At 52.5% G+C, this 27,697-nt stretch overlaps 1 protein-coding gene across 3 annotated transcripts; it reads left to right on the plus strand.

The window, feature by feature from the left end:
* On the plus strand, positions 1-27,212 carry FAM110A (family with sequence similarity 110 member A). Of its 3 annotated transcripts, none has more exons than XM_043602693.1 (2): positions 1-1,020; positions 11,291-12,836. In XM_043602693.1, exon 2 carries the CDS (start codon positions 11,386-11,388, stop codon positions 12,277-12,279), a length of 894 nt encoding a protein of 297 aa, XP_043458628.1. In that variant the 5' UTR covers positions 1-1,020; positions 11,291-11,385; the 3' UTR covers positions 12,280-12,836. The 3 variants fall into 3 exon arrangements, 2 of the variants coding, with proteins under 2 accessions (XP_043458628.1, XP_043458629.1); XR_006300813.1 differs by lacking the exon at positions 11,291-12,836 and adding an exon at positions 27,018-27,212 and having other exon boundaries at positions 912-1,020; XM_043602694.1 differs by lacking the exon at positions 1-1,020 and adding an exon at positions 6,958-7,181.
* The last annotated feature ends 485 nt before the right edge of the window (positions 27,213-27,697 follow it).

Raw genomic sequence — 27,697 nt, forward strand, 5'->3', positions numbered from 1 at the left:
CAATTATGTATTTAATACATAGTTATGTTGTCCATAGTGCTTTGAAACATACTTTTAAAAAGCTTTCTTAGCATTTTCCTCATACTTTAAGTATCTTTAACTACATCATTTTTAATAGCTGCATAACATTCCTCATCACAAAGTGGGGTAATTAAAGGGTCCTATCTCAAAGGGTTATGCCATGAGCACTGACAAGAGTTATGTTACGTAAAGCTACCTGGCAGGTAAAAAGCTCAGTAGACTTAGCTCTTCCGCAGGATGGATGTATATAACCGACCCTCTTTTGCTGAGCATTGGAATTATTTCCATTCTTTTGCTATCGTAAACAACGCTAGGCTGCATTAATCTTTGCTCATATCTTTGGTCATTTCCTTAGTAAAGTTCGGGACTGCTGGATATGCACATTGTACAATTTACCACCGTGCAGTTAGGGAAACGGAGAGGGAAAGGGGCTAGCCCGGGCTCACATAGCCAGCTGCAAAGTCGGAACTAGGGACTAGGTGGGGCCCCTAAATGGTGCCATAGTCTGTTGGGGACCAGGAGAAAGCCCTGGCAGAGCAAAGGAAATAACTAGGCTCCTGAGTTGCAGCGGCCAAGGGAAGAACAGGCCGGAGGGGTTGAGCCGGGGCGGAGCTGGGCTGCTGGGGCTGGACGCACTATCCCCGGCCTGAAGCTAAGCGGTCGCCTGGCAACCCGGATGGCGCGGCGTTCGAACGGAAGCGAGGAACCAATCAGGATGTCCGGGGCAAACCATTCCGGCGACGGGGGGAGACTGGCGAACTCACTTCCCCTTCCTCTGCGCCCCCCGGACCTCCGCTCTGGTGGGGGCCTGGGGACAGTCAGGTACCCGGTCCACCTCGGGTGCGCAGAGCAGTTCCGAAGACGCCCCTGCGGGTCCTCATGCGGGGCTGGGGCCTTCCGAGCAGCGTTGGGCGCGGCCATTCCAACCTCGGGTCCGAGCTGTCAGCCTCTCTAAGACCCGTATTGGAGGAGCCAGGACTCTCCTAGCGCCGGCTCCAGGTGAGGGGGCGGGTGGTCTGGGGCGCGCGCTGGGGTCTGAGGGGCTCCGTGAGCGCCTGCTGTATGCGTCCTGCCCGCGTCGTATGTGCGGGGAGGAGTTGGTACCCCATTTCACGGATGAGAAAGAATGAGGTGCGGAGAGGCAAGTGGCCTGGCACAGCGAGGTCTGGTGGGGAATCCAGTTCAGGTCTTTCTGCTCCGCCTCGAAGTCTCCAGTCGGGGTAGATCAGGATTTGCCTTGGGAGGCCCAGACACGCAGCTGGGGGTCAGCTTCTCAGCCTCTTAGCTGCAAGGCTGCCGGGCCCTGGAGCCCTGGCTGGATGATCTCCCTCCTGCCCCCACTCTCCCGCGCAGTCCTCTGGGTGCCCCTTCTGGGCATCTGTCTTCCCTTCTCTGGAACGCCAGAGGGTGGACTCAAGGCGCGTTTGGGGTACTTCTGCCCACGGGGTTCTGAATCGCAGTGCTGTCTCTCTCAGAGGGCTGTTCTGGGGGGGGGGGGATCCGAGGGGACTGACGTTTCTGGGGTAGATACTAGGTGGGCAGCAGGTGCTCTGGAGCCGCTTTTAGATTCTTGGGAATCTGCCCCAAGTTGGGGGAATGGGTAGAGGCAGCCGCTCAACCTGAAGCCACTAGTCACCAGAGACTTTGGAGTTGGGGACGGGGCCGCGACGGGTCCCAGTGGAGCATCTGACTTGGGCCGGGCCCTGCCTCCTGGGGATGCGCTGGGAACTCAGAAAGAAATGAACTCTTTCATTTAGTCTCTCAACAAATATTTATTGAGTTCATATGCCCTGCCCTCCCCCTTTTCTATTTTGTCTCTCTCAGTGGCATTTACCCATCTGATGTCCTATGGCTTTCAGTTATTAGGGAGCTGATTATCTTCCTCGGCTGGAATGCGATGCAGGGAGGGGCTAGGGTGAGGCAAAATTGAGGGGTGCCCAAACCTCTAATCAAGCTAACTAAAGCTAACAGTTATTGACCATTTGCTGTGTGTCCTGCTGGTGGAGATCGACTCACATGGTCTCTGTCACCATTACAAGCACATGCCCAGCCCAGCTGTCCCCCTTCTAAGGCAACACAACGTCGGTGCGGTGACGCTGCAGGGTGGTTTGTAACAGGGCGCGTCTGGACACACGCTAAGTGCTCATCAGCAGGGGCTGATGGGCTCCTTATGTACTGATGTGGCACCACAGATATTATTGAGCAACGTATATTAAGTATATTAATAACACATATTATAATTAATAATATATTAACAACATTCTTAAAACAAGACGTATTATTGAGTAAAAAGAGCAAGGTAAAAACAGTACGCGCAGCATTTTGCCATACGTGTAAAAAAAAAAAAAAGAGAAAGAAAGAATATATGTCCATAATTGTTGCTTGTATCTGCCTAAAATCTCCCTGGAAGGACACACAGCTGTCTGGTTGCAGTGCTGATTGCAGGGAGGGGAACTGGGTGGCTGGGGATAGGAGTGGGAAGGAGTTTATTTTTACTTTATTCTCCTTAGAGTTTTTTTTTTGTTGGGTCATGTGCATATATCACCTGGTTGAAAAATTATATATATATATATACACACACGTATATATATACACATATATGTATATATGTATATGCATATGTTATATGTATAGATACGTGTATATATTATATACATATATGTGCATATGCATATATGTGTATATTATATACATACATATGTGCATGTGCATATATGTATATATTATGCGCATATAGTATATATATGTCATTATAGATTATATATTTAATCATAAGACCACTGCCCTCTCTGTGATCTGTCATCGACTTGCTGTGTGACTTTGGGCAAGTTTCTTCACGTCTCCTGGCCAAGATAAGAAGCCACGATAGTGAGCTCAGGCCTGGGCAGAAGGTAATCCAGGACAGGAAGTGGGCTTGCCTGTGAGTTGGCCCCAACCTCCCCCTTCCCAGCCTCGTGAGCCAGGCCCGTCTCTAAGGCTTTGCATGTGGTCTCTCTCCGTCTCCACTGCAAGCCCCTCTGTCCCCATTTTGCAGCTTGAGGTACAAACAGGCGCAGCTAATTGGGTTGATGGAGTTGGGCCGAATAGGAGATCAGTGCTCCAGGCCTCTGTGCCCACACCCCTCCTTCAGCCCGCTCACCTCTCCCTTGCTGAGATGTGTGCCAGGGTGCCCTGGGCAAGGCTGGTTCTGGGCAAGGCGGACTGCAGGCAGGCCAGGGCATGAGAGTCTGGGGAGACTCCAGAAATAGAATGGGGCCTGCCGTGGCCCTGGAGGATGCCCAGCCGGGTGTCTCTGACCCGGACAGCTGGGCTGAAATCGAGCTGGGCTGCCCTATTGGCCCGCCCCTTCTCTGCTGCCTGGAGCCTTCCTGATCCTTTTCTGGGGCAGGTGAGGGCCACCCTGTCTCCACCCAAGTCAGGGCCTGGCTTCTAATGAGCAGCAAGAGAAGGAGGTGGAAGGAAGGGGTGGGGTGGGGGTGCAGAATGTCATGAAAATTGTAAACATCGAGACCACACCTCTTGCCCCCTAGACAAAGAATAAAAATCACGAACGCCTCTCGACGAGCACTTCCCTCTGCCAGGTACTTTATGAGCATGTGCTCGTTTGATTCTTGCAGTTCTGTGCTGTTATTTTTTTCCACTTCACAAAGGGAAACTGAATGCAAGAGAGGTTTAGTGACTTGGGCCAGGTCACCCAGAGCAGGAATTCCGATCCAGGGGGTCTGACCCAGACTCTGTGCTCCCTCTTTTTCTTCTCTTGGTAAAATGTATATAACATAAAGTCTCACATCTTAACCATTTGTTAAGGGTACAGTTCAGTGGCATTAAGTCTGTTCGCACTGTGGTGCAACCGTGGTGATTCTCTTTAAAAAGTTTTCCTAACCGTCATACTGTTTTCACAGCAGTTACGCTGGTTTATTTTATTTTACTTTATTTTACTTTATTTTATTTTATTTTATTTTATTTTATTTTACTTTGTTTTATTTTTTGCACCATTTTATATTCCCACCAACAGTGTTCAAGGGTTCCAGTTTCTTCACATCCTCACCAACATTTGTTATTTTCCGTTTTGGGGTTTTTTTGGGTTTTTTTGGTTTTTGTTTTTTGTTTTGTTTGCTTCTATGTTTTGATATTGTCATCTTAATGGATGTGACATGTTATGTCATTGTAGTTTTGACTTACATTTCCCAAATGATTCATGATATTGAGCATCTTATCATGTGCCTATCAGTCCTTTGTACACTTTCTTTGAAGAAATGTCTGTTCGACTCTGCATGCTTGGATTTGCAAACTTTGAGAAAAGTGGGTCAACGTTCGGGGTGATGAAGTCCTCACCCAGGAGCTGGGCACCGGAGTATCACATTTTGGTGGCATTTCTCATGCACAGGTTGGGAGAGGGGCACTGTTACAAGTCCTATTTTACGGTTGGGGAAACTGAGGCACGGGACTGTCGATTATCTTACCCAGGAGCTCAGTGCTACTCCGGGGGAGCTGGGATTTGAACCCTGGCAGGCTGGATGCAGAGCCTGTGCTACAGAGGTGGCCCTAGGGCTGGAGCGGGGAAGGGCACTGTAGGAGCAGACCCCGGCCGTGCAAAAGTTTGGATGTGATGTCTTCGGAGGAAGAACGGGGCTCATCTGAAGTGGCCAGAGCCCAGCTTGAAGGGGGAGGCTGGAGGGGAGGGGGAGAGATGGGGGAAGCCCTGGGGTGAGGCAAGAGGTTTGGAGGAGGCTTGGTGGTGAAGGGCCTTTGTCTCTGAGGTGGCCCGGTTTCCAGTCCTGCCGCTTAGTCAATGGTGTGTCGTGTGCGCACCTGTATGCTTGGTCCCGGGAGAGGATGAAAATACAGAAATAGGAAACGAGTGATCAGTAAGTGAATATCTAAAACGACAGGGTGGGATGAATGCGTGGAAGGGAACAGATAGATGAGAGAGTTGGCAGGAGCCTCAGGGTGGTCAGGGAGGCCTCTTTGAGAAGGTGGGACCTGAAGAAGGTGAGCTAAGAGGTTTGAAGCAGAGGACAAATGGTGCAGAGTCAGTGAGGCGAGAAAGACCTTAGGGTGTTGAAGACGAGCAGGGAGCGGTATGTAGCTGCAGCAGACAAGGCCGGAGCTGAGGTGGGAGGGGAGGGCGGGACCCCGATCCTGGAAGGCCTGAGTGCCAAGTTAGAGAGTCTGGGTTTTACTCTCAGGTGATGGGGAGCCATAAGTGGGCCTAGGCAGAGCAGTGATGAGATCTGATGTCTGTTGGGAAAACATTGCCATATTGCCATTTTTTAATGTTTATTTATTTTTGAGAGAGAGAGAGAGAGAGAGAGAGCAGGGGAGGAGCAGAGAGAGAGAGAGAGAGAGAGAGAGAGAGAGAGAGAGAGAGGAAGACACAGAATCTGTAAGCCTTCCAGATCTGAGCCTTCCAGAATCTGAAGCCAGAATCTGGAGCCTTCCAGGCTCTGAGCGGTCAGCACTGAGCCTCACGTGGGACTCGAACCCATGAGATCGTGACCTGAGCCGAAGTTGGGAGGTGAGTGACTGAATCCCAACGCTGAAGATTCTGTCTCCTCCCCTTCCCTCCACTCCCCCAGCCCTGTTCCTGGCTTCAAATCCCAGATTCAGATCCTGGCTCTGCCACTTACCAGCTGTGTGACCTCCGGCAAGTGGCCCCACCTCTCTGTGCCTCAGTTTTCTCAACTGTGAAAAGAGTACCTCAGGGCGAGTGTGAGGATTAAATGAGTCAACAGATACAAAGAGCTCAGAAGAGTGTCAGGTACAAAGAAACCACTCAGAACATTTCTTATTATATTATGAAAATTGTTATTATTATTATTATTATTTTTTGCTTTTATGACGGTTATTGCCTAACGGAGCCCTCCCCCTTCATCCTTCCCACCCTCAGTAGAGGGCCAGGCAGGGACCCAGCAGGAAATTGTGGGGAACCATGGTCTTTAGGCTGGCCTCCCTCATTCCCCTAAAGTCAGGCTCCAGGGCCTGGAGGAGGCCTCAGAGCTGACTCACTCCCAGGGGGAGGAGTGTTGTTTTCTGAATCACTTCCTGTCCCCTCCTAGCCCTCTGCCCCAAACTGGGTGCAGCCCCCACTTGGCACAGACATGAAAAACTGGGCCCCCTTTGACTTCCCGAGGACCCAGGGCCTTCTCTGGGCCTCAGGATCCCAGCGAAACTGGCCTCATCAAATGTGCCCACCTGAAGTGACCTACTAGGGCTTGGCTTGGCAGTGGAGACAATCACCTCCCTCCCAAGGATTCCTTCCAGCAGTCTCCTCATCTGTAAAATGGGCATTAAGTAGTACCTCCCTGGGGTGGGGGTGGGGGTTGTCCAGAGATTTACAGAAGTATAGTGCCTGGGACTCCAACACCCTAGTTATTCTTATTACCATGGTTGCCGTTGCCACTAATATTTACAGCATGCACGAAGCTTCTACAGGCCCTCTCAGAGCCTAAGAACTCACACTGACCTGGCCTGGAAGGTGAGACTCTCCTCACTTGGCAAATGGAGGGCCAGAGGGGTCCAGCAACCTGCTCAGGGACACAACAGGTGGAACGGGGTGACATGAAGGCTTGGTCCGGAGGGAAAGTGCCCAAGTCGGACTCCTCGGGGTGACTTTGGGCAACTAGCTCAGCCTGTCCCGGCCTCAGTATTCCATTAGTCAAATGGGGATAATAATAGAGTTCACCTCACAGGGGTTGTTGGGAAGATTAACATGGATTGATTAATACCAGGAACAGCACTTTCTCGTGCCTGGCACAGTCAACGTTAACTGGCGGTCATTGAGGCCGGGAGGGGGGGGGGTGAAGGGGGGTGGGGGACGCCGTTTTTCCACCTCCCACGATGGGTGCGCTGGCCCGCGTGGCCACGGGGACTGCGGGTGGCAGATGTGCGGATGTGGCCAGTGTAGCTGTGGGTTGGACGGCCCCGGCTCGCGGAAGAGCTCCCTGGGATAGGTCCGGGCGCCAAGCCCGCACCCAGCGCGCCTGGGCTCAGGTTCCGGCCCCCGCCTGGCTTTCGTTCTTTCCTTTCGGGTACTACCTGGGCCGGCGGGTTCACCTGCCCGAGGCAGGCCGCCGGAAGTTGCGCAAACGCGTGCTACTTGAGCCCTAGGTGGGCCGGGCCGGGGGGAGCGCTCTGTAGCGGGGCGCGCTCGCAGCAAGGTATGTGCGGGTCCGGGCGGGCTGGGGGGGGGCGGGGGGAGGCGCAGGGGGGTGGGGGTCGGGGCCGGAGTGGGGGGGCCTTCCTGGGAAGGTGGGGACGGGGCAGGGGCTCACCTTCCCGCCTGGACGGGACCTCACTTAAGAGCCAGGTCGACCCGGGCTCAGAGAGGGGCGGTGAGGGGCCAGAGTCACACAGCGCGCCGCCTGGCTCGCGGCCTCCTCCGTCGCTGGGAGTCTCCGAGAGAGTGTCCCGAAGCGGGGCAGGGCGGAAGCCAGACCGAGGATCCGAGCTCCCCAACCCCCTAAGGCTGACTCTAGGGAAGCCGGTGGGAAGGGGGCGAGGTGCGGCCGCATGCCCCGGGGATGCCCTAAGAGAAGGGCTCACAGCTGGCGCTCTAGGGGCCATTTGTGGGTAGCGTTTGAAACCCGTAGGTGGGGCGTTGGCGATGAGAGGAGGCCTCGGAGAGGACGAGTCCCACCTGGGAACTGGGACCCTTGGCTTTAACACTCAGGAGCCGCCACACCTCCGTTTGCCCACCTGTGAAATGGGATTTGGTCCGATCAGTTTAGGATTAGCCTCTATCACGTGCCTCCTTTGTCTGAGGCTCCGGCGCTTCTGGAGCTGCCGAGAGACCCCTGCCAGGGGGGCGGTCTGCGGAGCTGGGTCGTCAGAATCATTATAAAAACCTCGAGCCCCGTTTTTGGAACGCGGCCTTGAGGCCAGGCGCTGGGAGAGCCCTCGACCTGTTTTATCTCTCCATCCTCGCGGAGACCTGGAGGCTCAGGTCTATTTTTAACCGCGTTTCAGATAAGGAACCGGAGTGTGTGAGAGGCGCAGCTGCAGGAGCAGGGGTTGTGCAGCGGGCGGGTGGGCGAGCTGGCCAGCGGCCCCCAAGCCCGGCTTGGCTCCTGGCTTGTGTCCGGGCTGCGGGAGGAGCCCCTGCGGCCAGGGGCTCGGTCCGAGGGCGCGGGGCTTCTGCCCTGGCCCTGCCCATCTGACCTCCGTCTTCCCCCGGTTTCCCAGGAGGTTCCCGGGAGGGAATTGCCGCCGCCAACGGGTCGGACTGGTTTGGTAGGCGGCGGCCCGGGGGTGGGGCAGAGGCTAGTTACCTCGACCGGGCTCCGCAAGGCTGTCTTTCCTGTCAGACCCTTCCTGCCTGAGGTCCCCTGGGGGTCGGCCCCCAGTGGGGCAGCTTTCCTTTCCCACCTACGCCATCCCTTCTGCCTTGGGAGCAGCTCTGTCTCTGGCCCGACAGCCCCGAAGGTTCTGGTAACTTGCCATGGCTGCGCCGGCGGAGGTCTCAGACTGGGGGCTGGAGGCTAGTTTGGGGTGGGGAGAGCAGATACGTTTGCAGACCTGTTTGTTTGCTTCATCCACACTTACTTACTTACTTACTTACTTACTTACTTTATTTATTTATTTATTTATTTTCTTTTTGAGAGTGCGAGAGAGGAGAGGGGCACAGACAGCGAGAGAGAAAAAATATTTTAAATGTTTATTTATTTTGAGAGAGAGTGAGTGGGAGGAGGGCCAGAGAGTGAGAAGAGAGAGAATCCCAAGCAGGCAATAGTAAGTAAACGTAAAAAAAAAAAAAAAAAAAAAAAATTATAAAAATTTTTAAAAATGTTTGTTCATTTTGAGAGAGAGAGACAGAGCACGATCAGGGGAGGGGCAGAGAGAGGGAGACACAGAATCTGAAGCAGGCTCCAGGCTCCGAGTTGTCAGCACGGAGCCCCATGCCGGGCTCCAACCCATGAACCGTGAGCGCGTGATCTGACCCGAAGCTGGACACTTAACCGACTGAGCCATCCAGGTGCCCCTGAGAGAGAGAGAGAAAGAGAGAAAGAGAATCTTAAGCTGGCTCCATGCTCATTGAGGAGCCTGAAGCAGGACTCGACCCCATGACCATGAGATCATGACCTGAGCCGAAATCACTCCACCGATTGAGATACCCAGGCGCCCCTCTCCACACAGGTGTTAACAATTATTATCGAATATGCTAAGATTTAAGAACCTAGAGTTTTCGTGCACATCTTTCTTCCAGCTTCCTAGCACATTCCATACCTCCCACCTTGGACGCATATGCCTGCAATAGGCTGGATGCATCCCTCTCTAGTTTATCTGAGGTCTGCCCATTCTCATTTGGTCCCCATGGACATTTTAATTCAAGAAAAATATATTGAACATCTATTATGTGTGGAGAGCAATATCCTGAAACAGATTCAGGGAACAAAACAGACAAACCACCTTCCCTCGTGAAGCTGTATTTTAGGGGCATGGGAAGAACAAAGAGTAAAACTACATAAACATAATAGATGAGTGAATTAGGCTTCATATGACTTTGTGTCTTATTTATCGGCTCTGGGGCCTAGGTTGGTCACTTCTGTAGTCTCACTTTTCCCTGCCTGTAAAATCAGGTGACAGTGACCCTTCTCACATTGGGGGAATTCCAACTGAATTCCAGGAGGATTCCAGGAGAGGATGGTGTTATTTATTTATTTATTTATTTAGGGACAGAGAGAGACAGAGCATGAACGGGGGAGGGGCAGAGAGAGAGGGAGACACAGAATCGGAAACAGGCTCCAGGCTCCGAGCCATCAGCCCAGAGCCTGACGCGGGGCTCGAATTCACGGACCGCGAGATCGTGACCTGGCTGAAGTCGGACGCTTAACCGACTGCGCCACCCAGGTGCCCCGAGAGGATGGTGTTAAACGTCTAGCATACAGGGATGTCTGCCTTCCCACCCCAATCCAGACTCCTCCTGTCATTCTGGGTGACCACATGGGGTGGTGCAGTATAGCTTTCTGTTATGGACGGAAATGCTCTAATCTGCTTTGTTTACTGTAGTGACCACTAGAGTGGCTGTTGTGTACTTGAAATGTGGCTAGTGTGATTGAGGAACTGAATTGTAAGTTTTTATTTAATTTAAATTTAAAGTTAAGGTTGACTGGCCGTATGTGGCTAGTGAATTAGACAACGTGGGTGTAAATGGTCTGAATGACAAGTCTTCTTGGGGATCATCTGGATTGAAGTCCTCCTCTCTCGTTTTTCAGATGAGAAGTTTCAGGACTTGGTCTGTGGGTTTTCTTCTGGCCCATCTCTGGGAGAGTTAGTGGGGGACACTTTGTGGCTCCAGTCTTTTCTTGGAAAAAGGATCAGGGCTGGCCTGATGGCTGGGGCACGAGGCCCTGATGCTTAGGTGATCATGTGGACACCTGTGCACCCAGGTGTGGGCCCCCTTGCCTCTGGGTGCCCATCCTATGGCTGCTGGCAGATCCAGGGTCTGCTGGATGCTCTTAAGCAGGGTTTTGTGATTGTGGGCATTTCCAGCTTCTCTTGGCGCAGCACAGCACAGGGCTGATATTTCTAGCTGACAGGCATCCATGGATCACTGTGAAGTCCATACTGGAAGCTGAGGAGTGTCTGGACTTCACTGGGGTGGGGGGTGGGGCCTTTCTACACTCCTCCCCCGCTGGCTTATTGCTATGCCTGGGGCCTGGCATGTCCAGACGGGTGGATAGCACAGGGCAGCTTCCTGCCTGAGTGGGTAAGGGTAGAAGGTGGGACCAGGTTCCCTGGGGCCAGTCCGGGTGGGGTGTGGGGTTACAGCGCTTTCTCTTGGTCACCCAACCCTAAAACTGCTGTGCCGGCACCTCCCTGGTTGGAAGCAAGGGGCAGAGCCATCGGTTTGCTGGGTTAGCTTAATCAAGTTGGTTGAACTCCCTGAGCTTCAGTTTCTCTGTCTGCAAAATGGAGCTGTTAAGAGGACCCGTTGAGAGATTAAGTTGGCTGGGGCCCAGCATATGGCCTGGAGCCCACTTTGCTTCCTTTAAAGCGAGGCTTGTCCTGTCTTTTCTGCTCAGGCTGCTCCTGTCATTCTTTGGCACTTTTTCCTCTCTGCCTCAGGAGGGGCTGGTCTCCTGAGAAGGAGGCGGAGGTGTGGGCGGAGTCACAGGCCCTCAGCGGTGGCTTTCTGTCTTCTGATTGGCTCTCTGTGAACCAGGGGCGTGGCTATTACCTTTTAATAGGGAACGCGTCTTCAGCCCATTTCGGTCTTTGCTGAGCCTTTGTCTGAGCGCGCTCAGCCTCTGTCTTTCCTCTCCTGCAGCCGTTGCCGGCGTCCAGCTGCCAACTTTCTGCCTGGATCTGGCTCCTCATTTCTCCGGCCTTCCCAGACCAAAGCCCTCAGGGTATGTAACAGCCATGCCTGTGGACACACTGACTCCGGGAGCCCGGGACACCCCTGCCCTACCTTTCCGCCTGCGGACCAAAGTCCCCGGCTACCTGCTACGGCGGCCAGCAGATGGTGGAGCCCGGAAACCCAGTGCTGTGGAGCGCCTGGAGGCTGACAAGGCCAAGTACGTCAAGAGCCTGCATGTGGCCAACACCCGCCAGGAACCTGTGCAGCCCCTGCTGTCCAAACAGCCACTCTTCAGCCCTGGGACTCGCCGCACGGTGCTCACGCCTAGCCGCCGAGTCCTGCCTGGCCCTGGCCGCCGGCCCCAGCTGGACTTGGACATCCTTAGCAGCCTTATCGACTTGTGTGATAGTCCCGCGTCCCCTGCCGAGGCCGGCCGTACCCCTGGACGGACAGAGGGAGCCCACCAGGCGCCCCCAGCCACCCCCCCACGCCCACCACCCAGTACAGCTGCGGTTCGCCGAGTGGATGTCCGTCCCCTGCCTGCCTCACCTGCCCAGCCCTGCCCATCGCCAGGCGCTACCACTGCCTCCAGCCCGGCCCGCCCCCCGGGTTTGCAGCGCTCCAAGTCGGATTTGAGTGAGCGTTTCTCGCGGGCAGCGGCCGACCTTGAGCGATTTTTTAACTTCTGCGGCCTGGACCCGGAGGAGGCAAGGGGGCTGGGAGTGGCCCACCTGGCGCGGGCTAGCTCAGACATCGTGTCCCTGGCCGGGCCCAGCGCTGGGCCCGGCAGCTCTGAGGGGGACTGCTCCCGCCGCAGCTCTGCCACTGTTGAGGAGCGGGCGCGGGAGCGGGAGCGCGTCCCCTATGGCGTGTCGGTGGTAGAGCGTAACGCCCGCGTGATCAAGTGGCTGTACGGGTTGCGGCAAGCGCGCGATACCCCAGCAGCTGAGGGCTAGGCTTCCACGGGACGCCGCATTTGCCACAGACAGATCTTAGAGAGGCAACTGGCCCCTTGACCTCTTCTGCATCCATTCGCGGGCTTGGGGCAGACCCGAGGCTGCTGCCTTGTGTGAACTTGGTGTGGAGGCGGAGCCTCAGAGGCGGGACCAGCATCCACCTGGCAAGGACTGACTCTGGAGAGAGTTGCCTCCTGACCTTGGGCCACCCTCTGCCCTTCACATGTAGAGGTTTTGACATGAGTCCTACTTGGCTCTTATTGTGGGTTTGGATTTGGGGCACTTAGCCTTCTCTACCGAGAGTGAGGGGCCAAAGGATCTTACTAGGCCTAGCGGTTCTGTTTCCTTCTTCCTTGGTCTCTGACGTTTGCTGACTTCCTCTTCCTCTCCCAGGGGGCCCTGGTTCCCTGGGAACTTACTCTGGGTGGGGGCAGGGCCTTGGCAGCCTGGCCTAGGTGGGTAGACTACAGGAGGGACTGATAGGAGTCTGTACTGCTCTGACTCCCCCCCCCCCCCGCCCCCCTTTGGTTAATAAACACACATGCTTGTTTTTCAAAGGCTGGGTCATCAGACTCTTCTGTGTTCACAAGGAGAAGGGGTGGGAGAGGTCTTGGGGTGGGGCCTTCAGAACTTAGTAATTGTTCACCCCAGGATCTGGTGGGGGCATGAGGTCAGTGGTTGGTCTGGCCTAAGACTTGCCCCACAGGGGATCCTCATAACCCCTCTGGGTAGCTTCTGGGCCTCCTTCACGGAGGAGGAAACTGGGTCTGGCCACAGAGTGAGTCTGGATAGAGCCGGGACAGGTTTTTTCCCCTGCACCAGGAAAGTGGGGGACCTTCAGGGAAAAGGCTGATGGCTACAGGGATCCTTCCCTATCCCTGCCCTGTTCCCAAGGGAGCAGGAAGCTCAGAGAATGCAAACTCTGAACTTGAGGTGACACAGGCTGTAGATTGGGGTTTGGAAGTAGGAGTTCTCAGAGGAAGACGGACTTGGGGTGGACAGCACAAAACAAGTGGCCTCGCCTCCAATTCTGGGTGACCCTGGACAAGCCAGTCTCCCTCTCTGGGCTTCAGTGGGAGAATGGGACAAGTCCTCAGGGGGCTGGGGGAAGGGGAAGGATGCGGCTTTGAGGTCTCAGTTCCTTCCTGTCTCCCTCCGGGCTAGTTCCCCGTTGGGAGCCTCCACCTTGGCTGGTGATACAGCCAGGGCCGGGCACACAAAGGGTGAAAGCCTGGGTGGCCTCTGCCCACCCCCGGGGTGGGAGTGGGGAAGGGCTGGGTGGTGTTTCCTCTCCTGCAGGCCGTGTTGGCTGCAGCACTCAGAAACAGGAAGCTCAAATGGGGGCCCTGGTGACAGGTTTGATGTAAGTTTTATTTTAAGCATTAAGAGGAGATTTCCGTTGGGCTGTTGACAAACATCCAGGTCAGCCCAGCTGTTTGTCTGTCTGTCTGATCGTATACAATCAGCCCCAGGGAATTGGGTTGGACCTGGGTGGTTCAGGGAAACAAGGGGAAACTGGGTTATGGAAGAGAGCGGCCAAGCTCATGAGAATGGAGTCTACCTCCTTGTGATACAGACGAGGAGACTGAGGCGCCGGGAGGACTATAACCTGCCTGCAGGCACCTAGCAGGTCTGACAATGCAGGAGTTGAGCCTTCCGGTCCCCAAGTTTAAATTTTTTTTTTTTTTCAACGTTTATTTATTTTTGGGACAGAGAGAGACAGAGCATGAACGGGGGAGGGGCAGAGAGAGAGGGAGACACAGAATCGGAAACAGGCTCCAGGCTCTGAGCCGCCAGCCCAGAGCCCGATGCGGGGCTCGAACTCCCGGACCGCGAGATCGTGACCTGGCTGAAGTCGGACGCTTAACCGACTGCGCCACCCAGGCGCCCCGGGTCCCCAAGTTTAAAGAGGGAGGGGTCAGGAGGGGTAATCTGGGCAGGCTCTGCAGAGGAGGTGTCCTTTGAGATGTCAAAGAGCAGCTCCTCTGGTCATCCTGGCCAGAATTCTGTGCTAAGTGTTGCCCCTTGCTGTCAGCTGCCAGCACCCCAGAAACTCAAGAAAGTGGCTATGTTGGCTGCATTTTAGAACACAGTACTGGTGGGTGATGGGCCAGGGGACCCCTTTGTTCCTGGAGGAGGTTAAGTCCTAGGCGCAGACCCTTCGCGCTCATCCCGTCACTGAAACTTCAAGGTGACCTTTCCAGGGTCTTAGAACTAGAAGGATAGTGGCTTGGGGACTGTCACAGAGCAGGTCTGCACTCCAGCCTGGGGTCACACCTGGGCCTGCTGCACACCCCACAGTCAGGGGGCACTCTGGCTCCCTGATTCTCCTGACACATGCCTTACCGCTCTTCCCTGTCCTGGGTCCTGGCAGTCTTTCCCCCTGAGCATCTGCTGAGTGCCCAGCAGTGGCTAAGACAGACACGGGTTCTGCCATGTCTGGTGGAAGGGAATGGGCAGCTGATCCGCAGACACATTGTCATATAATGTGGAGCAGGTGTGTTCAGGGACTTCTGCCCTAAGACCAGACCTGTTCCCAGGAGCTGGGCCGGGAGGGGTGGTGAAGAAGGGCATCGGGCAGGTCTGTTCGAAAGAGAGCAGGCAGGCATTCTTGGAAGTGGAGAAGGCGGTTCCTGGTTCCCGGTTCCAGGAGGACTTCCCTTCTGCCAGGATCCTGGAGCCTATCAGCTTCCCATGTGGGGATCTGTGGAAGGAACGGCTGGGGGCTTCTGCCAGCCTCGGGGATCTGCGGAAACAGCCCCTCTATTGTTCTGCCTTCAGTCCGAGTGTGAGGGGCAGTGAGCAGCAGCGAGGGCCAGCAGCTGCTGCCCTGTCCCCTGGGGCTGCCTGGCTTTCAAAGCAGCGCCCCCAGGCCAGACTGGCCCCAGCTGCCCAGCCCCTAATTAGGCAGAGATGAGATCTGCTCCCAGATCTATTTCCCAGCAGCTAATTATATACACGTGGGCTTGGGAGCCCAGCAATCTGGCTGCTCACTTCTGTCGTGAAGGTGTGATGGGCCCCTGGGAAAGGCACCTGTCCCCACCTGCCAGGCCTCAGCCAACCCTTTTGGCAGAGGATGGGATGTAGCTAGAGGGCCCTGTTCCTTTCCCCCGTGAAATGGTTTTGGTTTTGCTACTGCAGCATTCAAGAGGACCAGGGAGAGGAGACACCCATCCTGTCTGACATCCTGTGTCCAGGGGAAGCAGGGAGGGACAGAGGAATTAGTCTTGAGGTCCCTGACTCTAGATCCTAGGGTAGGCGGACACATAGGCAAGAGCATGGTGATAGCTGTCCCCCAGAAAGACATGAAAACAGCCTTATAGTTGTGTGGGTCCTTCCAGGTCCAAGACAGAACACCCCATTTAGGTTTTAAAAAATATTATTTTTTCAGATAATGCATCCATATATTTCCCCCAGCCCTTTATTTAAAGAAAAGTTTCAAGCTTAAAGTTGAAAGAATGATACAGCAAACACTTATCTACCCACTACTGGATGCACAATTCTTACTATTTTGTTATATTTGCTTCATCAGGCATCTATTCATCTATTAAGACAACTTATTTTTTTGAAACTTGTCAAAGTAAGTTACAAGCATTGGTACACTTCCCTTGAAAGGCATTTTAGCATGCATATCATTAGCTAGAGTTCAATATGTGTTTACAGTTCAGTGTGTGTGTGTGTGTGTGTGTGTGTGTGTGTGTGTAATTTACATACTGTGAAATGCACAGATCTTAAAGCTGCCATTTGCTGAGTTTAGACAAGTGCATACTCTTTCCCAACCCCCAGTCAGGATGTAGAGCAACTTTCCATCACCAGGGAAAATTCCCTCATGTTTCTTCTCTGTCGATTCCTGTCCCTATCTCGTGGATATGTATCTCTGTATCTGTATACATTAAGTAGTACTAATAAAAAACATTTCCTTGCTGTGTCCTTCCCCCTCCTGACCCCCAAAACAACTGCACTGACTCTTTCAACTATTTCTTCTGGTGCTTTCTTTCATATTTCTAGGTAAGATGCTTTTCCTGTGGTTTTCTGGATTGATGTTAGGCAAATATTGCCTGAAATCTTCAGTGTCACTTCTGTAGCCCGTCTGCCTGGGTTTGAATCCCAGCTGTTCCCCTTACTGCCCATGTGACCTCAGGCAGTGACTTAACCTCCTTGTGGTCAGTTGCCTCACTTGTAAAATGGGAGTAATAAGAATATTTAAGTTATTGGATTGTTATGAGGGTTCAACATGTAAAGTGCCTAGAATAATGCACCAGAATAATTACTCTGGAAGTGGTCAAAAATATTTCTTCTTTTTATTATTGTCAAGGAAGAGTTAACTATTCTCACTCTCCTTCCCTTTCAATCTACGTTTATCACTGTTTTTTTTTTTTAAGTTTATTTATTTATTTTGAGAGAGAGACAGGGTGTGAACAGGGGAAGGGCAGAGAGAGAGGGAGGGAGAGAAACCCAAGCAGGTGCCGCACTAACACGGGGCTCGAGCTCATGAACCGTGATTCTGACCTGAGCCAAAATCAAGAGTCGGACGCTTAACTGACTGAGCCACCTAGGTGCCCCTCACCATTTTCTATTAAGTGAATAGCCAGTGTTATTTATACTGTAACTATACAAATACTGTTTCCTGCTAACCTGAATTGCATATGATGGTTACATTTCCTTTCTTGAGAAACTTTTGGTTTTTCCTGGAGTTACTACCTGCTTTGCTTTTCGTTCCCCTAATTTCCTCATAACCCATCCTTCATTCTCTGACGTCCTCAATGTCCCCATGGTTACTCATAAGGTAATATATTGGTTCCAACTTCCTTCAAGTGCTCTTTCACAACCCCTCCCCCCACTAAAAAAAGTGGGACCAATTCTTAAAACAGACTCTCAAGCACAAGTATAATCTGCAATATAAGCATGTGTGAGCACCCCCTATCTGCCCCTGCCAGTGGGTCTCTAAGAGGGCTGGAAGCTGAAGCTCTGATCCCCACTGCCAGGCCTCTTCCTTTACCCCCGGGAAACCCCCAGCACCATCTGCTCACTGTGCCAACCGATGGCTCATGTTGCGCCCTTCACTTTATTCATCCATTTGTTCAACTATAGTCTGCTGAGTCCTTCTCCGTGCCCTGCATTGTACTGTGCTGGGCAGCTCCAGGGACACAGAGCTTGGGTATTGTTGACCCACCCATTCCCAGAATGTATTTACATTGATGTGTGAGCCTGAATAGTGGCCTGAATAGAGGTGTGTGTGGGCTTGGGTGATGGCTGGGCATGTCTGCGTGTAACCTGTGAGGGGTGTGTCCGTGTGGCTGCTGACAGATTTTTCTGTAGGAGGCCATTTATGTACATTTATGTGCACATGTGTATGCGTATATGTGTTGTCTGCACAGTGTATGTTCGCTGGGTATGTGTATCAGTTAGTCTTTGCTGCATAACAAACCACCCTAAACCTAGTGGCTCAAGACAGTTCATTAGTCCATGATTTTATGAACTGGTGATCTGGTCTGGGTTCAGCTGGGTAGTTCTTCTGGTCTTACCTAAATCCATTCATGTGGGTGCTGTCGGCTGGTCTTGGAGGGGCTCACCCATATGTCTGGCAATTGGTAGGCTGTTTGAGGGGTGCCTCAGTCACCTCCATGAGGCTAGCTTGGGCCTATTCACATGGTAATCTTCAAGTTCCACGTTGAACAAGAGAAGGAAACTCCAATGCACAAGAGCTTTGTTTTAAAAATGTTTTTATTTGGGGCGCCTGGGTGGCTCAGTCGGTTAAGCGGCCGCTTCGGCTCAGGTCATGATCTCGCGGTCCGTGAGTTCAAGCCCCGCGTCGGGCTCTGTGCTGACAGCTCAGAGCCTGGAGCCTGTTTCAGATTCTGTGTCTCCCTCTCTCTGACCCTCCCCCGTTCATGCCCTGTCTCTCTCTCAAAAATAAATAAACATTAAAAAAATTTTTTAAATGTTTTTATTTATTTTTGAGAGAGAAAGTGTGTGGGGGGGAGGGGCAGAGAGAGAGAGGAAGACAGGATTCGAAGCAGGCTCCACACTGACAGCAGAAAGCCTGACATAGGGCTCGAACTCACAAACTGTGAGATCATGACCCGAGAAGTCTGACACTCAACCGATGAGCCACCCAGGTGCCTCACGCAAGAGCTTTTTGAAGACTCTGCTTGTGTTGTGATCACTAAGGTGCCATTGGCCAACATGACATGGCCATGTCAGATTCAAAGGGTCGAGAAATAGACTCCATCTCTTAGTCACGTTGCAAAAGGCCATGAGGACAAGCATACGGAGGAATGGTCGCAGCCGGTTTGCAAATTAGCACAGCCAGTGTGTGCCAGGGAAAGTCCCGAAATCTGCAATCAGAGAAGCACGGATTTCCTTTCTGTGTGCTGCCACGTTCCTGCTCTCTGTCCTTGGTCAAGTTGCCTCACCTCTCTGAGTTTCTCAAACTGGATAAAATGGAATCAAATGATGGGGCGCCTGGGTGGTTCAGTTGGTTGAGCATCCGACTTCGGCTCAGGTCACGATCTCACGGTTTGTGAGTTTGAGCCCCGCATCGGGCTCTGTGCTGACAGTTGGGAGCCCGGAGCCTGCTTTGGGTTCTGTGTCTCCCTCTCTCTCTGCCCCTCCCCCGTTTATGCTCTGTCTCTCTCTTTTTAAATAAAACAACAAAACAAAACATTTTTTTAAAAAATGGAATCAAATGAGATAATCTTTATAAAGTACCTATGCTATTCATCCGTTCATTAATGCAACACACACTTGTTAGCACGAGGCACACCCTGGGGACATTGTAGTGAACCAAATGAACCAGAGCACCTGCCGTAGGAAAGCTCAGTCTCGGTTGCGGACAGATATTAGTTGGTCATCCCAATCATGTTATGGCCACTAAAATTAGGTCCTAGAACAAAGGAGGGATTGCTGAGCTGGCCAGGGAGGCCTGGAAGCCTGAGCTATTTGAGCTGAGATATGAAGGATAGGTAGGAGTTAAACAGAAGAGGTGATAGGAGTGGAAAAGGATTTCAGATTGAAGGAACAGTTTGTGCAAAGGGCCTGTGGTGAGAGTAGATTCTAGGAACGGAGAGAAGGTGGGTGGGACTGGGCTTGGAGCACAAGGGTCAGATCTTGCAGGGTTATGGGAGCATTTGAAGACGTGAGGGTCTTGCCAGGCAGACTGAAATGAAACCCAGAGGTCTAACTGTGCTCTACAAAGCCCTCATGGCCTGAATTCCTATTATTCCTCCCACTTCCCCTTTACCTACTCTGCTATAGCCACGCTGCCTTCTTGATGTTCCAGAAACACACCAGACGCTTTCCTACCTCAGGGCCTTTGCACTTGCTGCTTCCATTGCCAGTATCTATCCTACCCCAGATATCTACATGACTCATTCTCTTACTTCATTTAGGTCTCTGCTCACATGTCACCTCAGAGAGGTCTTCCTTGACCCACTCATGCCCCTCCCTAGCTAAACCATCAGCATCCAGCAGGCCTAGTTCCCTCTCCTGGTTTACTTTTCTTGCTAGAAAAATACCTATCTGCAGTTCCAGGAGGCAGAGATTTGACTTTGCTCTGGGCTGTGTCCCTGTCCCCTGGGGAGCAGTAGGTACTCTATAAATATTTGTTGGATGAAAGAATGAGTGAGCGAATGGCATACAGGAAGGAACTGGCTCCTGGAAGTGAGGAGGTCCAAGTTCAAGCCCCAGTTGGGTGATCACCTTTCTGTTCCTTGGTTTCCCTAACTGTGCTGTGAGGCATTTGTGGTCTCTAGGTAGGTTCTGTGTTTGGAAAGGCTTCCAGGTTGTGGAGGCGACTGGGCCCTATGGGGGAGGAAGGGAGCTGGGGCCCTCTCCCTGGCCCTCCTGGGGATGAAAATAGCCTAGCCCAGCCTCTAGGTCAGCCCCTACCCTCACTGTGGCATTCAGCTGGAGCCTGTGGGCTCTGTCTGGAGCCTGCCAGCCTAGCTCGGATTGCAGCCTCCCGACAGCTGGGCCAGGCAGTCCTGCTTTTTTTTTTTTTTTTTTTTTTAATGTGATTATCTATCTATCTATCTATCTATCTAAGTTTATTTCTTTATTTTGAGAGAGAGAGAGGTAGAAAGAGCAGGGGAGAGGCGGAGAGAGAGAGAGACTTCCAAGCAGGCTCCACGCGGTCAGCACAGAGCCTGACATGGGACTGGAACTCACGAACCATGAGATCGAGACCTGAGCCGAAATCAAGAGTCGGAACCTTAACTGACTGAGCCACCCGGGCACCCCCTAGCCCTGGGAGGCCCTTAAGGGCAAACTGGGCCTGTTGGATGTCCTTGACCTCCCTCCTCCCTCAGTGTCCACTGGCCGTATAAATCCCTTAATCCTGTACATGCCTGCAGCCTTTGTGGCTTGCAGAACTTTTTCTTGGACTGTGCCTAATTGCACCCTGTGCGGTACCTGCCTTACCGGTGGGGACACTGAGGCTCAGAGAGGACAGCTGCCCCATTGGAGGTTGCCAGCTAGCAGGTAGTGTAGTCTGGAACCAGGTCTGCCCTGCCCGCGTGCATGTGTGTGTACATGTGTGTCGAGGGCGGCTGACTGCCATTGAACTTCACTACCAGACCCCTCCCTTCACTGCCGGCCCCCTGGGTCTCTGGTCTCTAATAGGGCGTGGTGGTTAGTAGCACCTAAAGCCAGGCTGCCGGGGTTCAAATACGACCTTTGCTACTTCCTAACTGGACTGTTGGGTCCCCTCCAATCCCTCCACCTCACTGTCTGCCATTAGGATAAATCCTTGATCCTGCACATTATCAGGTCTAATGTTATGCATTGACCAGGTTTTAAAAACGTAATTAGTTGTGGGGCGCCTAGGGTGGCTCAGTCGGTTGAGTGTCCGGCTTTGGCTCGGGTCACGATCTCGCGGTCCGTGAGTTCGAGCCCCGCGTCGGGCTCTGTGCTGACAGCTCGGAGCCCGGAGCCTGCTTCGGATTCTGTGTCTCCCTCTCTCTCTGCCCCTCCCCCGTTCATGCTCTGTCTCTCTCTGTCTCAAAAATAAATAAACGTTAAAAATTATTTTAAAATGCCCCCATACAAAGGGTATGTAATGTCATTTATTTCACCATTGTTTATGCTAGCACACTACTGAAAACAGCCATCAGTGAGAAGTGGGTAAACCAGCTTGGGCCCCGGCCACACAGTGGATCCCACGCAGTCATAGAAAAGATGCCTGGCGTGCCCTTGATGTGGAATTGGCAAGGTGCCGGGGTTGGTGAACAGCAAGGTGTGGAATGGCCCACACAGTGTGCTGCTATTTTTGGAAATCGGAATATATGTCCCTGCACTCTTATACTGGCCTAAAATCTCCCTGGAGAGTTACACCATGAGCCCCCTGCACATTGGCTGGAGCCAGGGGTGAGAGACTCACATCTTACTTTTTGTACCTTTTTCTTTTTTTTTTTTTTAATGTTTATTTATTTTTGAGAGAGAGAGAGAGAGAGAGAGAGAGAGAGAGAGTACAAGCGGGATAGGAGCAGAGAGAAAGGGAGACACAGAATCCGAATCAGGCTCCAGGCTCCGAGCCGTCGGCACAGAGCCCGATGCGGGGCTCGAACTCACAAACCATGAGATCATGACCCGAGCGGAAGCCGGATGCTCAACCGACTGAGCCACCCAGGCACCCCTGTACCTTTTGAATTTTGAACCATGTGAATGTATTACCTATGCAAAAAAAAAAAAAAAAAAAAAAAGAAAGAAAGAAAGAAAGAAAGAAAGAAAAGAAAAAGAAAGAAACGAAATTGAAAACACAGTGAAATAAAGCAGAAACAAGAAACCTGAAACAGACAGACAGACATCAGACCTGCAGGTCCAGTCGCTACCCACCCCCCTAGAGCAACCACAGGCTGCATTCCGGGCTTTGCCCAGCTTAGTTTTGTGGCTCCACCCTCTACGGTAATATTTTGGTTTCCACACGCACAGCACCCACGGGAAACCCCAGCCAATGGGTATCAGGTTCCGGTCTGGGCCGCCTGCCAGGGTTGGTGGTGGGTATGACACAGCCCCGGGATGGCGTTGTCCACATGCCTGAGTGATGATGCAGCCCCGGATGGGATGATGACACTAACCACCATCTCATAGGCCTTGCTGGTCTGGTGTTTGTCTGGCAACCTCCAGGTGGGTGTGTGGGCACTTCCAACAGCCATCCTCATCTACTGGCTCTAGGCCTTCAGGGACTAACCTCATCCATCCATCCATCCGTCCATCCGTCCATCCGTCCATCCATCCACCCGTCCATCCGTCCACCCGTCCACCCGTCCATCCGTCCATCCACCCACCTGTCCACCCGTCCATCTGTCCATCTACCCACCCATCCATCCATCCACCCATCCATCCATCCGTTCACCCGTCCACCCGTCCATCCATCCACCCGTCCACCCGTCCACCCGTCCACCCGTCCATCCATCCATCCACCCACCCAGCCATCCATCCACCCATCCATCCACCCATCCACCCGTCTACCCGTCCATCTGTCCATCCATCCATCCATCCATCCATCCAGTATTTATTAAGCACTTATGATATGCCAAATAATCTTCAAGTTACTGAAGACAGCAGAGAAAGAAACCCCAAGTTCCCACTCTTGTGGACTTCACATTCTAAGGGAGAGATAGGCAACGCATGCCAGGGTGGAAATGTTCTCGGAAAAATGAAGCTGGGAAGGAAGGTGGCGGCGGGGGTGGGGGCGACTCTAGGTTTTTGCCCTTTGGTACTGAGGTATAACTGACATACAACAGCGTTGACCCATTTTAGTTATATGGTTTGGTGAATTTCGACAGTTGGATATGTCTGTATGTCTACCATTACAGAGAAGTTCTAGAAGATTTCTGTCATCCCCGAAAGTTCCCTCCTGCCCCTCTGCAGTCAGTCCTGACTCGCAGCCCGCTCCCCATCTAGGAAGCTGCTGGTCAGTTTTTCCTTGACTAGGAAGGATTCGGTTTGTCTTTTCCGCAGTTCCTACACATCGAATCTGGCTTCTTTCGCTCAGCGTAACCGTACATTTGCGATTCAGCCGTGTTATTGCATGTCATCTACTTTTTATTGCTGAGTAGTCCGTGGTATAGATGTCCCATATTTCGTTTATTCATCCAGCCAGTCGACGGACATCTGCATCGTTTCTGCTTTTTGGCCATTACAAGCAAAGCTGCTGAACAGCCCTGTACAGCTCTATGTGTGCACTTATCTTGTCATTTCTCTTGGGTAAATGCCCAGGAGCAGGGTTGCGGGGCCCAGCGGTAAGTGTATATTTGATCTGATTAAAAGCAGGGATCGTGCTTTGAAATAGTGTGGTCAGGGCAACATTTCAGCAGAGACTGGAGGGAGGCAAGGGGAGCCTCACGGATGTCTGTGGTGAGACAGTTGGAGGCAGAGGAACCGGGCAGGGGGTGTACCCGTGTGTTGGAGGAACAGCATGGAGGCCAAGGTGGTGGGAGTGGAGTGAGTGAGGGGGAGAGGGCTAGGAGCTGGGGTCAGCGTATAACAGGGCTGGATGGTGTAGGGCCTGTAGGTCATGGTGAGGACTCTGGCTTTTACTCTGAGAACCCCTGAGGCGTTTCTGAGCAGAGGTGGCACAGGATCAGACTTGTATTTTGACATCCTCCTCTGCCCCGGGCTGCCAAGGGGAGAACGGGCTCCAGGGCAGCCGGGGAGGAAGCAGGGAGGCCAGGGAGGAGGCTACTGCGACAGTCCAGGTCTGGGGCTAGAGGTGGCAGAAGGTGAGGAGTATCAGGTCCTGGATGTGCTCCGAAGGTGGAGACAACGGGGCAAGTATTGGATGCGGGAGGCCAGCCACATGATAGAATCCGAGGCAGCCTCTAAGAGCTGAGAGTGACCCCCCTCGCCCCGCCCCGCCCCCAGCCAACAGCCAGCAAGAAAATGTGCACCTCAGACCGGCGACCACAAGGACCTGAATGACGAGGGCCACCTGAATGACTCTGAGCTTTCACAAAGGCACATAGCCCAGCTCACAGCTGGATTTCAGCCTGGAGAGACCCTGAGCAGAGAGAGACCCTGCCGTGCCCGGACTTCCGATCTACAGAAACCATAAGCTTGTGGTTTTCAGTCACTAAGTTTGTGATAATGTTTACTCAGCAGTAGATGACTAATGCAAGCATCCTAGGATCCTACAGTGTCAGAGCTTAGAGGGTCCTTTGCAGCCATTGAGTCCAACCTCCCCGTGTACGGATGGGGAAGCTGAGGCCGAGAGAGCAGATAGGACTTGAACGCTGGCTCTCGCAGGGAGAAACCGTCAGGCAGAAACTGCCCCGGCCTCAGAGGCCCCGTCAGGCCCAGTCTCTTCTCCCGGGAGGCTGCAATATTAGCCCCTCTGCCAACACCGCCCCCACCAGGGCACCGGCCCCCCAGCGAGCCGGCTTCTGGCCACCCACTGAATACCCTCAGCCCTGAGCAGCAAGCTGAGGCAGGCTCCCTGCTGGGCCAAGCCAGGGGGTCAGGAGGTAGAGCCCTTGCCCCAAGGGCACAGGAGCCGGGCCCAAATCCGGGACCCCAGAGAAGGACAAAGCACAGGCTTAGGTCGGAGGGGCTGTGGTAAGGATCCCAGCCCTGCTGCTCACCAGCTGTAGGGCTCTGGCTGAGCTGCGGTGTCCAATCTGGGAACTGGGAGCAGGAATGCTCTCCTCCAGATGGTCAGTGAGCTAAGGTACCTGACCCTTGGTGGGAGCACCGTGAACGCACCAGTCCATGTGCCCCAGCTCCGCCTTCTTATGGGCCTTGGTTTTCCCCATCTGCTAAATGACCTTGTGCCCCAGATGTGTTCCGGGGATGTTTGTAACTCTAACCGTTGTCCATTTTAGGGTTCAAATTCTTGCTCTGCTTCTCCTGAGCTGTGTGACCGTGAATAAGTCACTTAAGTCCTCTGGGCCCCAGTTTTCTCACCTGCGAAATGGAGCTATTAGTCATTCTTGCCATTGCATGAGATACAGGTCAGATACCTAGTCGAGTGCCTCCAAAGACGGTCAGCTGGTTTTATCGTCATCACCATTAACATCGTTAACACGCCTGCCGGAAGGGGCAACGGGGCAGAGCCTCCCCGGTGAGGGAAGTTTAGTTTCCTTGCAGACGCACATGTGTGCGTGGGGCCAGGCCTGCACGCATTCCTGGTGACACAAAACTAGTTCTTTGCAACTCTCTGGCCCCGTTCCCATCTAAAACCAGGCCCCAGGTATCACCGTGCTTGTAAACGCTGAACCCACAGACAGGTTTTGGGACGCAAGACAATGCATTTGTTTCTGTTTCCAGTTCTGGGAACCACCTCCTGTTTTTCTCAAGCTTTGTGCAGGTGCCTAGAGGTGGGCCTGTGTCTCATAGGCACACACGGGGGTGGACATCACTACATGTTCCCATGGGTCATGTCTGGATTATGCCTGCTGTCCTCTGTGCATCACCGACTCGCTGGCAGTAACAGCCACCTGACTGCGGGCTGGCCAGGCCAGAGTCTCTCCTGGGAATTTGAAACTTGAATGGAGGGCATACAGACAGAGCTATCGGGCTCTGCAATAGCCTCAGTGTCCCGTTCGGGGGCTGAGCACACGGATTCCGGAGAGTGACAGGTGCTTGTCCAAGGTCGCATTATAAGTTCATGGCCGAACGAGTCTGAGCCAGATTTGAAATGCCTGTGCCTTTTGCTCTAAGTCAGTATTTTCCAAGCTGACACATGGGGACATACGGGGATGGTGGTTCATGAGCTCTCCATAAGGATTTTTAAAGTGTTCGATTTCATTTTGGTGATAACCCTAAAAAAAAGTTACTCAAGCATATCATGAATCATCTACATGACCACAGGTGAGCCCTACCTGAGATTGTATTTGGGCTTGGGATCACACGGGCACCAAGGAGTAACATTGAGAACTATCTGGGGGCCAGGCACTGTGCTTTGCGCTTTTCACGTAGTATACATTTAACCCTCACAACCATCCAAAAGATAGGTACTGTTATATCCCCATTTCACAGGTCAGGAAGTTGAGGCACAGAGGCGTTAAGTAACTTGCAACAAGGTCAACAGCGAGCAAGGGGGTGCAGCCAAGATTTGAACCCAGGCTGACTCCAGAGCCTGCGATCTTGACCCCTGGGCTCTACCACCGTCACCAGCCCTGAGTGATGAGAAGTGAATGGGCAGAGGTGGCTTCGGTATGGAAAGACGAATCCCTGCTGAACGAAGGTCAGGTGGTGCAGAGGTAGAGGGTGGGGAGAAAGTTTCGCTGGAGGTGAAAGAGAGCCAAGCGGTAGGTGAGGAAAGTCGTTACTAGCACATGGAGCTGGGCAGAAGCGTGAGACAAACCCACAGAAATGGCAGCACGCTTGAGTGTCCCACATTCACACTGCTGGTGGCAGTTCAGGTTCGAGTTTCGGCCTCTGAGGTCAAATCCGTCTTCCTCCTTGCCCGGTCCTCAGACCCTGGGCAAGTCACACAACCTCTCTGAGGTTCAGTTTCTCTGATCTCTAAAATGGAATTCTAGTAGCACCCGAAAGGCTGCCAGTTGCCTGTGGAATTCCCTTCTCTCTTCTTTCTCTGTTGACCAAACCCTGATTTTCTTCTGTTGGCAATGTACCCAGCCAGAAGACTACCTTCTCAGGCTCTCTTGCGGCTACTGGTGGCCGATGCGTAGAGGTTGATAGGTGGGATTTCTGGGAAATATCTGTGGAAGACATTGATGCAGCTGGGATGAGAGCCAATTTGCCCTTTCTTCTCCTTCTTCCTACATGGGACTCAGGCATCACGGCTGGAGCCCCCGCAGCCATTTTGGATCAAGAATTGACCTTGAGGAGGAAGCCACACGGTGAGAATGAAGCAACACGAAACTAGAGGGAACATGAGATGTTGATAATACCATAAAAATTGCACCAGGCCTGGCATGGATTGATCTTTAGACTTCTTACCCCCCCAATAAAATTTTAATTTTATTACAGTAGTTTTTGATTTACAGAATCATTGCAAAGATAGTACAGAGTGTCTATATATCTCATACCCAGTTTCCCCTATTATTGATATATTGGCGTACTACACTTGGCACGATACTATTACGTTATTATTAACTAAAAAAAAAATCCATACTTCATTCAGATTTCCCCCGTTTTTCCTAAATGTCCCGTTTCCATTTTAGGATCCCATCCAAGATACCACATTACATTTAGGAGCGGTTGTGTTTTCTTAGGCTTCTCTGGGCTGTGACCGTTTCTCGGACTTTTTTTTTTTTTTTTTTTTGATGACCTTGACTGTTTCTCGGACTTTTTTTTTTTTTTTTTTTTTTGATGACCTTGACCGTTTTGAGGAGTACTGGTCAGGTATGTTGTACTGGATTATCTGAAGATTTTCGGATTATCTGAAGATTTTCTTTTTTTAAAAAAATTTTTTTTTCAACGTTTTATTTATTTTTGGGACAGAGAGAGACAG

This window comes from Prionailurus bengalensis, chromosome A3 (assembly GCF_016509475.1).
Source record: "Prionailurus bengalensis isolate Pbe53 chromosome A3, Fcat_Pben_1.1_paternal_pri, whole genome shotgun sequence".
Classification (NCBI taxonomy): domain Eukaryota; kingdom Metazoa; phylum Chordata; class Mammalia; order Carnivora; family Felidae; genus Prionailurus; species Prionailurus bengalensis.

What these genes read in the sequence shown, in the direction of transcription:
- FAM110A (XM_043602693.1), top strand. Translation starts at nt 11,386, where the DNA reads ATGCCTGTGGACACACTGACTCCGGGAGCCCGGGACACCCCTGCCCTA.